Genomic DNA, 12,482 nt, shown 5'->3' with positions numbered 1-12,482 from the left:
GTTTCTACGTTATTTTCCACTACACGTTGCATTTTACCGTTAAATGCGGAAGCCTGGAAAGTCCCTTTTGTATAAAGTTCCCGAATGAGGTCACCTTGCACTTCACACAACTCGCAGCAGCGCGAATCAAGCCGCACCGGCTGACGGCACGCCCTTTCCTCCAGTCCTACACCGGAGACAGAATCACGCCGCTCGCCGCACCAGTGGTTCAGGGCTTTGCGGCAAAAAAGTGACGTCGCCAAGTAACAAGAAATCGAAACTTGGAAAAAAAGTGGAATCAATTTCTAAAAACATATATATTTATAAAAAGCTGCGACAAAGCTTCATGTGGCATGCATTTTGTTTAAAATATAATCTTCACGCTCAGGTTAAGACACGAAAGGCAGAATGTCGGAATAAGGCTTCCCTTTGCCCAAAATGAAATGATGAAATTTAGTGTCCTAAGCGCGTTTAAAACGGGAAGATGACCGCTGGAGAGACGATTGCTGCAGCACACACTCCGGGCTATTGGGGTTGACACTTGCGATAAAAACATAAAAACGCAAAATTAGCGTTTGATTACGTTACATGCAGAAATCTTTGAAAGACTGGAATGAATCCCATGTTTCACATATTTTATTATAATTTTGATTACATTTTCAAACCAATATAAAGCTATACAGTATAAGCTGTTGACCTCACCATTACAGTGCTAAATATAAGCGTGTACTGTAGCAGCGGTTCATATCAAGCAGCTATTAAACACAGGTAAATGATTAAATAGATTGCAGTACCTTCTTTGACTTTTGTCAGATTTTTTTCGGTTTCCCCGTGTTTCAGCCCTTTCTCATTTCCTAAACTATAACACACTAAGCAAGTGTCTGGTAAAGACAGAAGACGCAAAGTTACTGGCCTTTTTAACATGACCCCGTATAAGAAGACTGTGTAGGGGGACTTGCTACAGTACATTTCCCCACTGGGAAAATTCTGTTGAGTCACTTAATAGTGAAAAACAAAAATGACAGACGACAAGGGATGGTCATGAAATGATTATGAAACAAAAGGTTACGTCACTCAATCGTGCTAAGCAGCGCTGTGCTTAACACCCTGAAGTGTCCTGTCTGAGAAGTGATGCAGAAGAAGTCATAGTGGTTTGTGTTCTGTATTTTGAGATTCCCAAAGAAAACCAACACAACTTTAAAACAGTGCAAGTTAAAGAGAGGGTCATCTTCATATGTATGATGTGAAATCAAACACTTTGTCTGTTTTCTGAGAACAGCTGTGCAGCAGGGCAGGATGTTTGTTCGGTTCACAACCTGTCCTAGTTAATGCCTTGGTTTCTCACAAAGGTTCATTTTCCCAGGTTTTGAAACGGGGTAGAATTGCGCGAGCAGTCCATCTGATTCCAATTCAGCTATACTGTAGGACACAACAAAACCTTGGATTCTCTCTTCTGGAAAGTGGTCTAAATTTCAATCTTTGCGAACAGTGTGTTGTCATGCACAAGTTCTGCACGCCTCCTGTAGAGCTCCTCCAAAGACATGAAACAGGACAACCCAAAAGGCACATTCCCAATCTCGCATGGCTTCTTCAGTGCTTGGACCAATGAGCTGTTTGGAGCCAGGTGATATACCACTGAGTCCTCTTTGTTACCTTGATTTATGATGGAGATTTTAACCTGCATTGAAAACAGACACAGGTGACAAACTATTGATTGCCTGGTTAAATAAAATCCATTCTACCCTGATTATTCTGCTCAGAAAAAGAAGTGTTTTTTTTTTTTTAAAGATAACCCTATTTTGTGATGCTCCAGTCCTCCAGGGTTACAAAGATCATTTGTTTTTCATTCTATCTTTGGCCTTAATTGCTGAAGTAATTACTATTATTAGTAAGAAGTTAAATCACCTACTATTTGTAGATTTAAATTGGTTGATGAAAAGTCCTAGCCCTGAAGCACTGGAGTATACTGTACATCTTCTAGTAAATGTTCAGTTGCTAATCAGTACAATATGTTGTAGTGAATTCAGTGATTTAGGATATTGGTACAGGTGCTAATGGTATTTTCTGTCTATCTAATGGTTTCTGTTTGAAAACTCTTCTAGTTGATGACTTCTTTCACTTTTGGTTGTACCTGTCCATCCTATCCATTTTAGGACATCAGACTACAGCACAAACTATACTTTAAGTATTGATTTTCATAAAGTTTTGCAAGACAGTGCTGCAGGACAAGTTGCATGACTGGTTATTGTGTAAAACCAGATTAAAAGGTTAATTTAATTTAGTGATAATCTGAGATTTCATGTGGTCATCTTTTATGAATACATGCCTACATACTTAGCAAGTACAGTCTGCCTTCTTTCCTTGATAAAACCCAGATTTAGAGGAGAACTATCTCGGAGTGAAATTTTCCTCTAAGTTTTTCAGATGACCCTATGGGCAATCTCTCTTGATTGTTGAGGGTCTCTAGAACTGAAACTGAAAGTCACTGTTTTTTGTTCTCGAGTGGATTTCAAAGTTTCATGATGTCAGATTGGATAACTTTAGAATCCCCTGCACAGAGAGAGTAAAGTCAAATCTTATTTTTACACTAGTGTGAGCCGGAGGCTCACTATGACATGTTTTGCAACTTCAGAAGTGATTTCCCAGCAACTGGATTAATTATTTCACGGTATGCAATGTGTGTCTTTTCAATTTTCTATCTAACTACTGTTAATTTATTTCTTATTGTTCTTTTACATGGTTTCTTCTCTAATTTAACACATACATACAAGTGTAATTAGGATATGTGGAAAGAAAAAAGGAAATTCAGTATTAATATACTTCAGTGTGTGTGTTTTAACTTTTACAATAAATTAAAAGATTAAAGTGTTCTCAGATGTTAATTTCCATGGTATTACCAATTAAGAAGATGCTAAATTTGAAAAAAAGCAATCTATAATTAGTAACGTAGGAATATGATTGAAAGTAGAGTGGGTGGTTTTTATTTTTTTCCTTTCATATTGTTACGGAACTGCTTCAGAAGAAGTGCACAATATTGCCATTAAAATAATGAAAATTGAGACAAAAAATAAAAATTAGTAACTTGAAAACCGAGAAAATAGAGGATTTCACTATTCTCTGATGTTCTGTAACCCTTACGTAATAGATACAGTATTGTACTAGAGAGTATACAATCATGAATCAATAAAATCATATCAATAGGTATTTTCTGTTTTTTTAACATTGTGTTTCATTAGGGCAAGCTTACCATTTCTGAAAAAGGCCACTGTAACAGACTGTCAAAATCCCCTTTGAGGATCATTAAATACAGGGAAATGTGAGTTCCTTTTCCCTGTTCATTACCATTGAGATAAAGGCGAGCTTTCAGTCTGTATCCATAAGTGTTTGTGTAGAAATCTGCAAAATAAATGCATGAAAGGAAATGGAACACTTAATCAGTAAAATCCCAGTTTTCAAACAAGTGGTCTTTAATGACAAGAAGAAAATGTTAAATTAATAGAATCTAAAATTTAGACTTTAGATTTGAAAATGAATGCAATGTACACTGTAACTCCTTGACAGAAATGCACATTGAAAGTTAATTGTGTAATCATAGAAACAGAAATTTCAATAGAGCAATGTGGGAAATGATGAAAATTGAAATTGTTGATTATTCAGTCAGTCATCTGCATTAACAATGACTATGATCTATTATCTGTAAACTACCGTCCAAGTATGATAAAATATGATCTACAACATACACTTTTTTGTTTACAAAATGTTTACAAAAAATAATTTTAAGAATTCAGATTCAGAAGTGTGTAAATGTTAAAGTGCAACTTCTCAGACCTAGTACAGGAACTTAAATCTGTATTATACTATTATTGAGGCATCAGCAAGACTTTCAGCTGAATAAGACCTTGATAAATATTTAAAATGTATCAGTTTTGCTCAAAAGTAGGCCTAATGATTCCATTAGCTGAATGACAATCAGAATGGATATATGTGAAACATGTTGCTTTGACCTTACCATCAGAATCCAAACAAGGTCTTGTGCCATCTTTGGCTTCCTGTATTCTGCGGTGAAACAGTGGAATTCTCCAGATAAACACACCCTTGTGGGCCACCTCCTTTGGAAAGTTTCTGACTGACAAACAGAGATTTAAGCCTTGCTCAACCTGTCTCACCTATAATACATAAATTGAAAAATATGATTATACACTACTTTATTGGATGAAAAAATGTGTAATTTATTTAATTACAAATATAAATAGCCGAAATTCTACTGAGCAATAGTGTTTTCTTCAAAGTTTAAAGAATACATTTTTACCCAAGTGAACAATAATTAAGTTTTTGTTGATGTGACTGACTTCAGACAAGGGATGTTGATAAATTTGAAACATTTTCTTTAGATTTTAGGAATAATGCACAGAGTTGTAAATTGTATATTTAAATTACTTTAGTGACTTAAATTATATTGCTAAAAATGAAGGATGTCGATAAATGTTTCAAGGGCCATTTGGCCACAAGAGGTTCACTAGAGAACCATCATGCTCCATTGAGTATACTAAGCAAGGATCCATCAATAGCACTAATCAGATGTCAGACTGCAAAAATCATTGTCCAGAAGTGCAATTTACTAAATTGTTTTCCTGGGACCATGACAATGTGAAAACTCACACCAACCTGTTTTTTGCAACGCAATGCTTTAAAATGCCATCTACTGAGTAATCCTTAACATGCTGTACGTGAAGAGATACTGTAAACGTTCCCACAAAAACATGCAGTGCTGTCTGCATGCTCAATGTGCTTGAAGTGTGCAGTATACTAAGCGAACGATGACCAGATTGTTATCAACTGACCTTATCCTGCAGCGCTGTTAACAGCTGCTTGTTGGAATCAAACTGTCTTGCACTCCTCTCCACCAGCGCTTGACACTTCTCAATAGCCATGGAAGTCAAAGCCAACTCATTCTCTAAAGCAAGTGCTTGTTTATCCAGGTCTGGAAGGCGAATCTGTAAAGAGTGCACGGCCAGACTCAGTTCTTGCATCTCCTCATTCACCTCTGTACAGTGGAGCCTGTCTTGTAGTCTTCTAATCTGGGGGCGAAGAGCTTCGGCTCCAGCCTCTATTCTTCCCCAATCACCCAGAATGGTGCCTTGCCTCTCCAGCCTGACAACATCGTCCAGCAGGAGCCCGACATGACAGGAGAAGGCCGAGGCCTCGTGGCTCTTCATTTTCGATCTACCTCCCTGCAGGGTGAGGCAACGAACAGCAAAGGGAAGAGGGCGAAAACTGAGATACAGATACAGCAAAAGATGTCATTCAGACCCTGTGGGTTTCCGTGCAATAAAAGCTCATATTGGTTTTTTAATTGTTCTTGGTAAATATTAAAATCCATGTTCCAATGGGGGTATATCTACTGTATATAAAAATGATAGGAGTCATCTCTGGCTTTCAAACCACAAAAAGTAATTGACTTCCAGACTAAATGAGTGTCTGTTTCTAGACGAAAACTGTGTAACCATTGGTTAATGTTTTTGAAAGACTTTATCCTGCTATACAGTATAATTGTATCAGGCAACATAAACCCTTGCCATTGATGAAAGGAGACCATTACCTATAGAGCGATGCAAAGATATTAATGAATCTAGAAATTATGATAAAGAAGAACAAATAATGATATTCCCTTCAGGATCTCTGTACATCAATCATCCACATTTCTGAATGTTTATATGTGGATGTGTTAACACAACTAGCCATATTTTGTCCAGAATATACCATGAAAACAGGTATGCGATTGGAAAAAAACTATTTTTAAAAAGATGAAATTTAAATGTGTCACCTATATGTAACTAGGTTTATCTTTTTTTAGATAAGAAATGTTGCACTACATTGCACTACATGGAAAGTTAAACTGTATATTTATGTATTTAATATACTGTACAACGGCACATATCATATACTGTGTAAGGCCAAAGTGGTTCTTTAGTGGTTTATACAAGCAGTCACTCAACAGAAATTGTAAACTATGCAGCAAATACACTAAAGGTCTTTTGGGAATGTACTGTAGCTTAATTCTCTTCCAATGTGCACTTTCACTTAAGAATGATGTTTATTTAAGCCCTGACATTACCCCTGATTGCATTTGCATGTGGTGAAGTAAAATGTTTTGACAAAATGAGAGATAAATACGTATTGCCTTTGACAATGTGTTAGAAAGTCTCTTTCCATGTCCTTTCAATCAGGATGAAATTATAATGAGCCTGACAAATCACCAGCAATTGCACCCTTTTCAGAATAGGTACACAGCAGTCTGGAGAAGGTAACGTAATTAACTGAGAGATAAATATAATAGGCTGAGGTGTAATATTTCAAACATGAGACACATTGAAAGGAGTTCTGACTTCATCCAGTGAGCCTCAAAAATAAAGTATTTTTATGCCTTATACAATAAAAATAAAACCTCATCTGGCTTGTTCTATCTACTTCAAGAATGGTTATGTCTGAGTCAGGAATCTATATTTCCTATTTGAGATTATACAGTGACATTGAATTATGCTTTAAACAAGCCATAAATTCTTAAATTTCGTTTATCAATTTGCTAATGATTAGCAATCCAGAGACGTCCAAGAGTGACCTACAGTACCTTGAATTTACAGCCCAGTTTTTGAAACGGGCAACACCTCTTCTTCCCACTTTTGTCTTCATCGTCATTAACCTGGAAAAACAATCCCACTCCCTTTTAATAGCACTTCTGTCAGAGAGACAGCAAAATATACAGGTGAGTCAAACAGCAATTCCAGTCATTGGGACGTACAGTGCTAAACGTTTTGTAGGTGCTGCATGTCTTGTGAAAAAAGGCAGAAGACTCAAGAGTGCACACTTCTGCACTTCTGAGCAACAGATTCCTTCTGTACTGAAATGAAGGTCATACAGGTAAGTAAGCAATACTGATTTGACATTTGACAATTCCAAATCTGGGGATATACAGTAAAAGGGAAAATAAGATTTGGGCATCTGGTGAAGAGGAGTTATGAAGTAATGGTAATTTCATAAAAGCTCTTTGTTTTTCCCTTAGTAAATGACAAGAATGTCCTTCATCATTAATATATTTTTCATATCTTACCTACATCATTTGTACAACCATAAATATTAAAGTTTATCCATAAAATATATACAGTACCTAACTCACTGATCTGCATGTGTTTACACTGTGATTTATACTGTTCTAATTTTTAGCCATGAGACACAAACCTTTGTTTTATTCTACATATTCCATGAGTTTTTTGCAGCTGAAATAAACATGTTTACAGTGTTTATATCTTCTGTTCAGTACTTACCTTGGTGTTCATTGGAGTATGGTCATAAGAAAAGGAATCCTGATGTTCTTGCATAGCTTGTATGAAACGCTGAGTCTGTCAATTATAAAGGAGGCTTAAACATTGATTATCTGAACTTCACTATACATTCCCATGTGTTGCAGACACTATGTTACCTAAAGTAACATGTAAGAGACATAGAGTAACATAGAATACATATATATTCAATATGTACAGGTCCTCAATTCCAAAGCTGAGCTGTGCCGTGTTACTTAGTGGAAAGCATTTCAACGATTTATTTTAAGGGTACCATAACCTGTATAATTTCTGTCCTCAACAATAAACACCAATTTGATTGCTTGATCAGAAAGGACCTGTATTCATTTATCAAAGAAGAGCTACCTGTATTCTATTTTTCACATACAATATATTATTTGGTATCTGATTTTGCCAGCAGAAAATGACGGTAAGACATGATAAAAATCACAAACAAGGCAAGTTCGAGATTAGACTATAGGATGTAACAGAATCATGTAGTTCTATCTGGTAGTGCATTTTGGCCTTCTTGGCTAAGAACTTTTTCATGTGTCATATAATGTGATGTAAAGGTGGAACTGAATGGTTTCTATTTCCATTGTGGGCAAGCTTCCCACTACATGGTAAGTAAATTAGAGAGGGAGTTAACTCTCAGGCAAAATCAGGCAATGTGCATTTTAAAACTCATACCCAATTATAATTTTTGGAAATTTGATGGGCATAATTTTTCAAATGTGTACAATCTACAAATTTGGTAACTTGTTTAGGTGAAAAAGCACTATTTTGTACAAACTAATACTTCTTGAAACCAACTTTTAACTTTTAGTTAGTTTAACTTTTAAAGTTTAGTTAAGTTAAAACCAACATATTGTACAGTATCAGATTTCAATATACTGTACTCCTGCAGTTATTAGAATGAGGTAAACACATTGTGAGTCCAATTTCTTCTTTTCCTATGCACAGCATAGCAATGCACCATACCAAACTATTTATTTTATAAAAAATGTACTGTACCTTTGCTTTTCTCCTTTGCCTTTACCTGTCAAATTTAGTCGATGAGGAAGACAGATCTTGTGGTTATTGAACTGTTTTGCAGTGATACACCAATAATTCATAATGTAAAGGTTCCCAATGCACATAGAATAGAAATAGACTGCAGACCAGGACTAGTGAACCGAGTTTAATTGTATAGGTATTGTACTCTGTGTTGGAAGAAAAGCAGACACTATCAAAATATAATCGTTTGTCTGTGATTTCTTCAGTTAGGTTGAAATTCTGTATGTATCTGCTAATTAAATAAAAGACACTGACTAAAAACAGTTGTCTAGACTTTATACTATAAAGAGAAGATAAAGAAAACATAAGTAACAAATTTAGAGCCTGCTTTAGCATTTTAGATGATTCAGTGTGTAATTTAATATGACTTCTTTTGAGAATTTTCAGCTCATGCATTTCACATTATCCTGGAGGTTCAGAAATATGTGGGCCTTGGTATTTTGCCATGACATTCTAAGTCTAAAAGAAGACCGCAGCCCAAGGTTAGAAATCTTCAAAACAGTTTAACTTTCATTCTGCCCTACGTCTTCAAAATCATTATTCAAAGGTTAAAATGTGCTTAACACAAAGGAAAATGCATGAACAAATTCATTACATTCTCATTAATTACCAGCGGTAACATATTAAAAGCTGTAGCCTTACATAATAAATAAAGGATGAACTACATAAAAGTCTAAATCTGCCATACTGTTATACTGTACATTCAGAACAAAATAATATTTTAATTTTGTATTCATGTCTTATTATGGCATTTTTAGGCAACTTAGCATTTATAGTGTCAGCTAAAAATAATGATGAAAATTACCCTTTGAAAAATTCTTTGAGGTGCTATAGTACATCTTTATTGATTATAGTGATTCTAGAGATTTTGTTTTTTCAGTCAGGCAAAGGGTTTTTGTTGTAATAAATTGAATCAAAATAACCTTTTAACTTCCTCATACTGTTATAAGAAAACAAAAGCTGCACCTGACTTGCAGAGAAATTTTATTTTTATCTAATTATCCAATTCTACTGATTAGGATAATAAGAATGCAAAATCCTTTATACTGAGAACTGCTAGGCACACATGCCAAAATGATCCTATTAACTGTTATTAACTGCTCTGCTGTCTCACAGTAGTGTTCAGAATAGGTAACAGTCAATGTTTTTCTTTTTTCCCCCCTAAAGGAGACTATAGAGCTTCTGTTCACTCCACACAGCCATAAAATCTTTAGTTATCAGCTGCAGGCAGTGCTAAGGAAGTAGATAGGTTGTGGTAGAACAAGTGACAGATAAAGTGATGCCGAGATTCCCAACCCTTTGGCGGCACTAATACGGACAAGGCAATATAGAGGTGTTTCTGAACTCCTCAGTGCATGTTAAAAATGCAGGCGTTTATCAGAGAAAAAGGAGTACACATAAGGGCAAATTTCATATGCAAATATCTCCCCATTTCTATAAATAATGACGGCCAACAACCAGTTTCAGTGCAGCTTGCTTTGCACATCTCTTAGACCTTGCTGTGTCTGGAAGGAAGCCAACACTATTTCCAAAGGTAAATTGCTTTTCAAGCATTCTCTGATATCCGCCTTAGCACAATCTGGTAAATTCCTATTCAAACGGCTCAGATGTCTGTTGCAGTTGTTTTTTTTACTAGATGAGGTGACTCTAAGCTGCTTGTTCAAAAAGAGCTGTGTGTATAGCACATGACACTGCATCCAAAACATCTATTACCAAGCTCTTCATTTTCCTGATTCCCAAATCACACTCAGATTAAATATATACTTTTCATTGTTTTGTGTGTCTCTTATTATAATACAGAAGTGTTCTTGTGAACACTTTTCCCTAAAGACAAAAAAATAACCAGCCTATTCAATTATGAACAGTAACATGACTTGCTCTTGAGATAAAATACAGTAACAAATGTCTTGGCCTGGCTACTTTTTAATTATTTTTACACTTTTAACTAAGGATTGTTTGCAAACAAAGTAGAAACAACTCTGTGCTGGTTTTGAAAAGTATAGAGCAATGGTCTCATTACTAGTTCAGGAAGGTCATTCTGATCCAGTCTTCTGATTTTCCCTCACCCACGTTCTCAGTTCCATCGCTGGTCTGATTATTTAATTGGTCACCAAGTTATAATACTTCTAACCAGTCTCTGAGGCCATACAGTATATTGGTACAGTAACTGTACCTTTAATGAAGTGAAAGTCTTGCACAATCAACTATAAAAGACCTTAAGAAAAATCCTATGCACATCTAATTTAGGTTGATTGTTAAATTGTTTAATTGACTACTCAGGTTGGAAAAACAACCTATAAGATACAAGCCTCCCTCCGCCAGGAACTGAGTTTGAGACCTCTGCTTGACAGAGACTCGATGTGCTGTTTTAAATTGGCAGATGCTGAGGCTTGATGGAAGATGCCCACTTCATTCTGAATTGCCTTAATTGGGAGGAAAAAAGTGCTGGCTCCTTGGGGATGTGCTGCCAGGGACTGACACCTGTCTGCCACATTAACAGGGGGAGAGTGACAGGAATTTCACAGGCACTCTGGCTTGCAGTGAGACCTCATCTATATGAAAACTGTCTACAACAGTGCTATTTCTGTGCATATTTGAAAGAGAGAAAAAACTTTTTTGACTTCATACTAATTATTTGAAGGCACTGTACACTACCCTGCAGCTTAGGTCCATTTGTAATTGCTTCAATGAAGGTACAAATGTTAGTCAACTCAATCCTCCACTGCAACTATTCTCTCCCAATCTGTTTTCAATACTGAAATGTCCAGTAGATGGTGCATTTGTTTGTGTGCATGGGACACACTGTTGACTGAATATGTAAGTATAAATTTATATGATTCTCTATAAAACATATGAATTCAACAAGCTGTAACAGTTTTTAAAGCAAAGTCTTTAAACAGGCTGGGATGTAGTATCAGAGAACTTTATCCTTTGCATGCATGAAGAGTGATAAGATAAAGCACTTGGGAATGAAGCTCTTTGTAATCAGTGTTAATTAAAGGAGACATTAGGTCAAACCTCCTGTCCCTCAGCAACTATTGTAAGATGAAGAAAAGAGACCAAATTGCAATCTGTGATTTCTCCTGAGGCCTGTGGTCTACACTAACATATTTAATAACTACACTGGGTGAGAAAAAAATACATTTTTATGTCTCTTAAAATAATTACCAATACATATAAACATTGTCATAGACACTTTAACTAACATGATTACACACTTTTTTTCCTAAATGCACTGTAGGAGCTGAAGTCTTTTATTTACAATAAAAAGACATTCACTATCCATGATCAGGTTCACTGCACTGTTTGCTTGTAAATGCATTTGTGATTAGTGTCTGAGTATTCTGTATACATTTTTGTATAATGAATGGGGTCAAAATGACAATTCTCTGGTGCCAGTCATGCTGTCAGGTACAAACCGTAATATAATCTAACAGCTTTAAAGAGATTTGAAGATATATAGTACAGAAACAAATATCTGTAAATCATTTAGGATACATTTAATTCACTGATATCTGTTCTAATATAATTTCAGACACTTCACTTAACTACTTTCAACTGTATCTTCCACACATCTGTTATTAGCATTAAGTAATCTGATTTAAAACCAGAACAAGCCAAATGAATGAAGTTTTGCAGTCCTTAAAGAAAAGAAATAAGCTGAAGCCAGAAAAAAGAAATAATAAAACATGAACAATTGCAAAAACAGGATAAAATGAGGTTGTAAACTTAAACTAAGATACAGTTTAATTCTTAGCATTATATATCATTTTAACATTTTTAAGCAAGAAAACTGTGATGTAAAATATTTAATTTAATCAGATAGAATATTTCCTAATTGGCAGAGAACAGCTGAAGGCACCATGTCTGGAATCCCCCTTTTTTGCTACACTAATATAGGCCAGGTCTTCTAGGTTGTAAGATATATCCAGTATACTACTGATACTGTTCAAAATCATATGCTGCTTTTTGGAAGCATCATATAACCCTTTAACCTCTGTTAAAGAAAATCTAAAAACGAAAAAAAAAGTACTTACCAGCATAGATAGTTCACATACTAAAACCCAGCTAGAGCGAGCATAATTTTTTTCTGCTCTCTCTGTTTTGCTT

At 35.5% G+C, this 12,482-nt stretch overlaps 2 protein-coding genes across 4 annotated transcripts in view; both read right to left on the bottom strand.

Moving 5' to 3' along the window:
• LOC102684289 (TNF receptor-associated factor 1) overlaps positions 1-863 on the bottom strand; it is an 18,603-nt gene extending 17,740 nt beyond the window's left edge. The window contains exon 1 of one of the 2 annotated variants that reach the window (XM_015367247.2): positions 774-863. The gene's annotated coding sequence lies outside the window, so the exon portion shown is untranslated. Of the gene's footprint in view, positions 1-37; positions 171-773 lie in introns of those variants that run through there. The other variant, XM_015367246.2, reaches the window with a different exon arrangement.
• On the bottom strand, positions 594-12,482 carry LOC107079892 (TNF receptor-associated factor 1-like). Of its 2 annotated transcripts, XM_015367250.2 has the most exons (8): positions 12,410-12,480; positions 8,331-8,355; positions 7,302-7,376; positions 6,608-6,679; positions 4,821-5,210; positions 3,989-4,145; positions 3,227-3,375; positions 594-1,657 (listed from the first exon to the last, which is right to left on the bottom strand). In XM_015367250.2, the coding sequence occupies exons 3-8, from the start codon at positions 7,353-7,355 to the stop codon at positions 1,445-1,447; spliced, it is 1,035 nt and encodes a 344-aa protein (XP_015222736.2). In that variant the 5' UTR covers positions 7,356-7,376; positions 8,331-8,355; positions 12,410-12,480; the 3' UTR covers positions 594-1,444. The 2 variants fall into 2 exon arrangements, with proteins under 2 accessions (XP_015222736.2, XP_015222735.2); XM_015367249.2 differs by lacking the exon at positions 8,331-8,355 and having other exon boundaries at positions 12,410-12,482.

This window comes from Lepisosteus oculatus, chromosome 24 (assembly GCF_040954835.1).
Source record: "Lepisosteus oculatus isolate fLepOcu1 chromosome 24, fLepOcu1.hap2, whole genome shotgun sequence".
NCBI classification, from domain to species: Eukaryota; Metazoa; Chordata; class Actinopteri; order Semionotiformes; family Lepisosteidae; genus Lepisosteus; species Lepisosteus oculatus.
The sequence above is the reverse complement of the archived record's forward strand: the minus strand, read 5'-3'. Positions and strand labels throughout refer to the sequence as shown.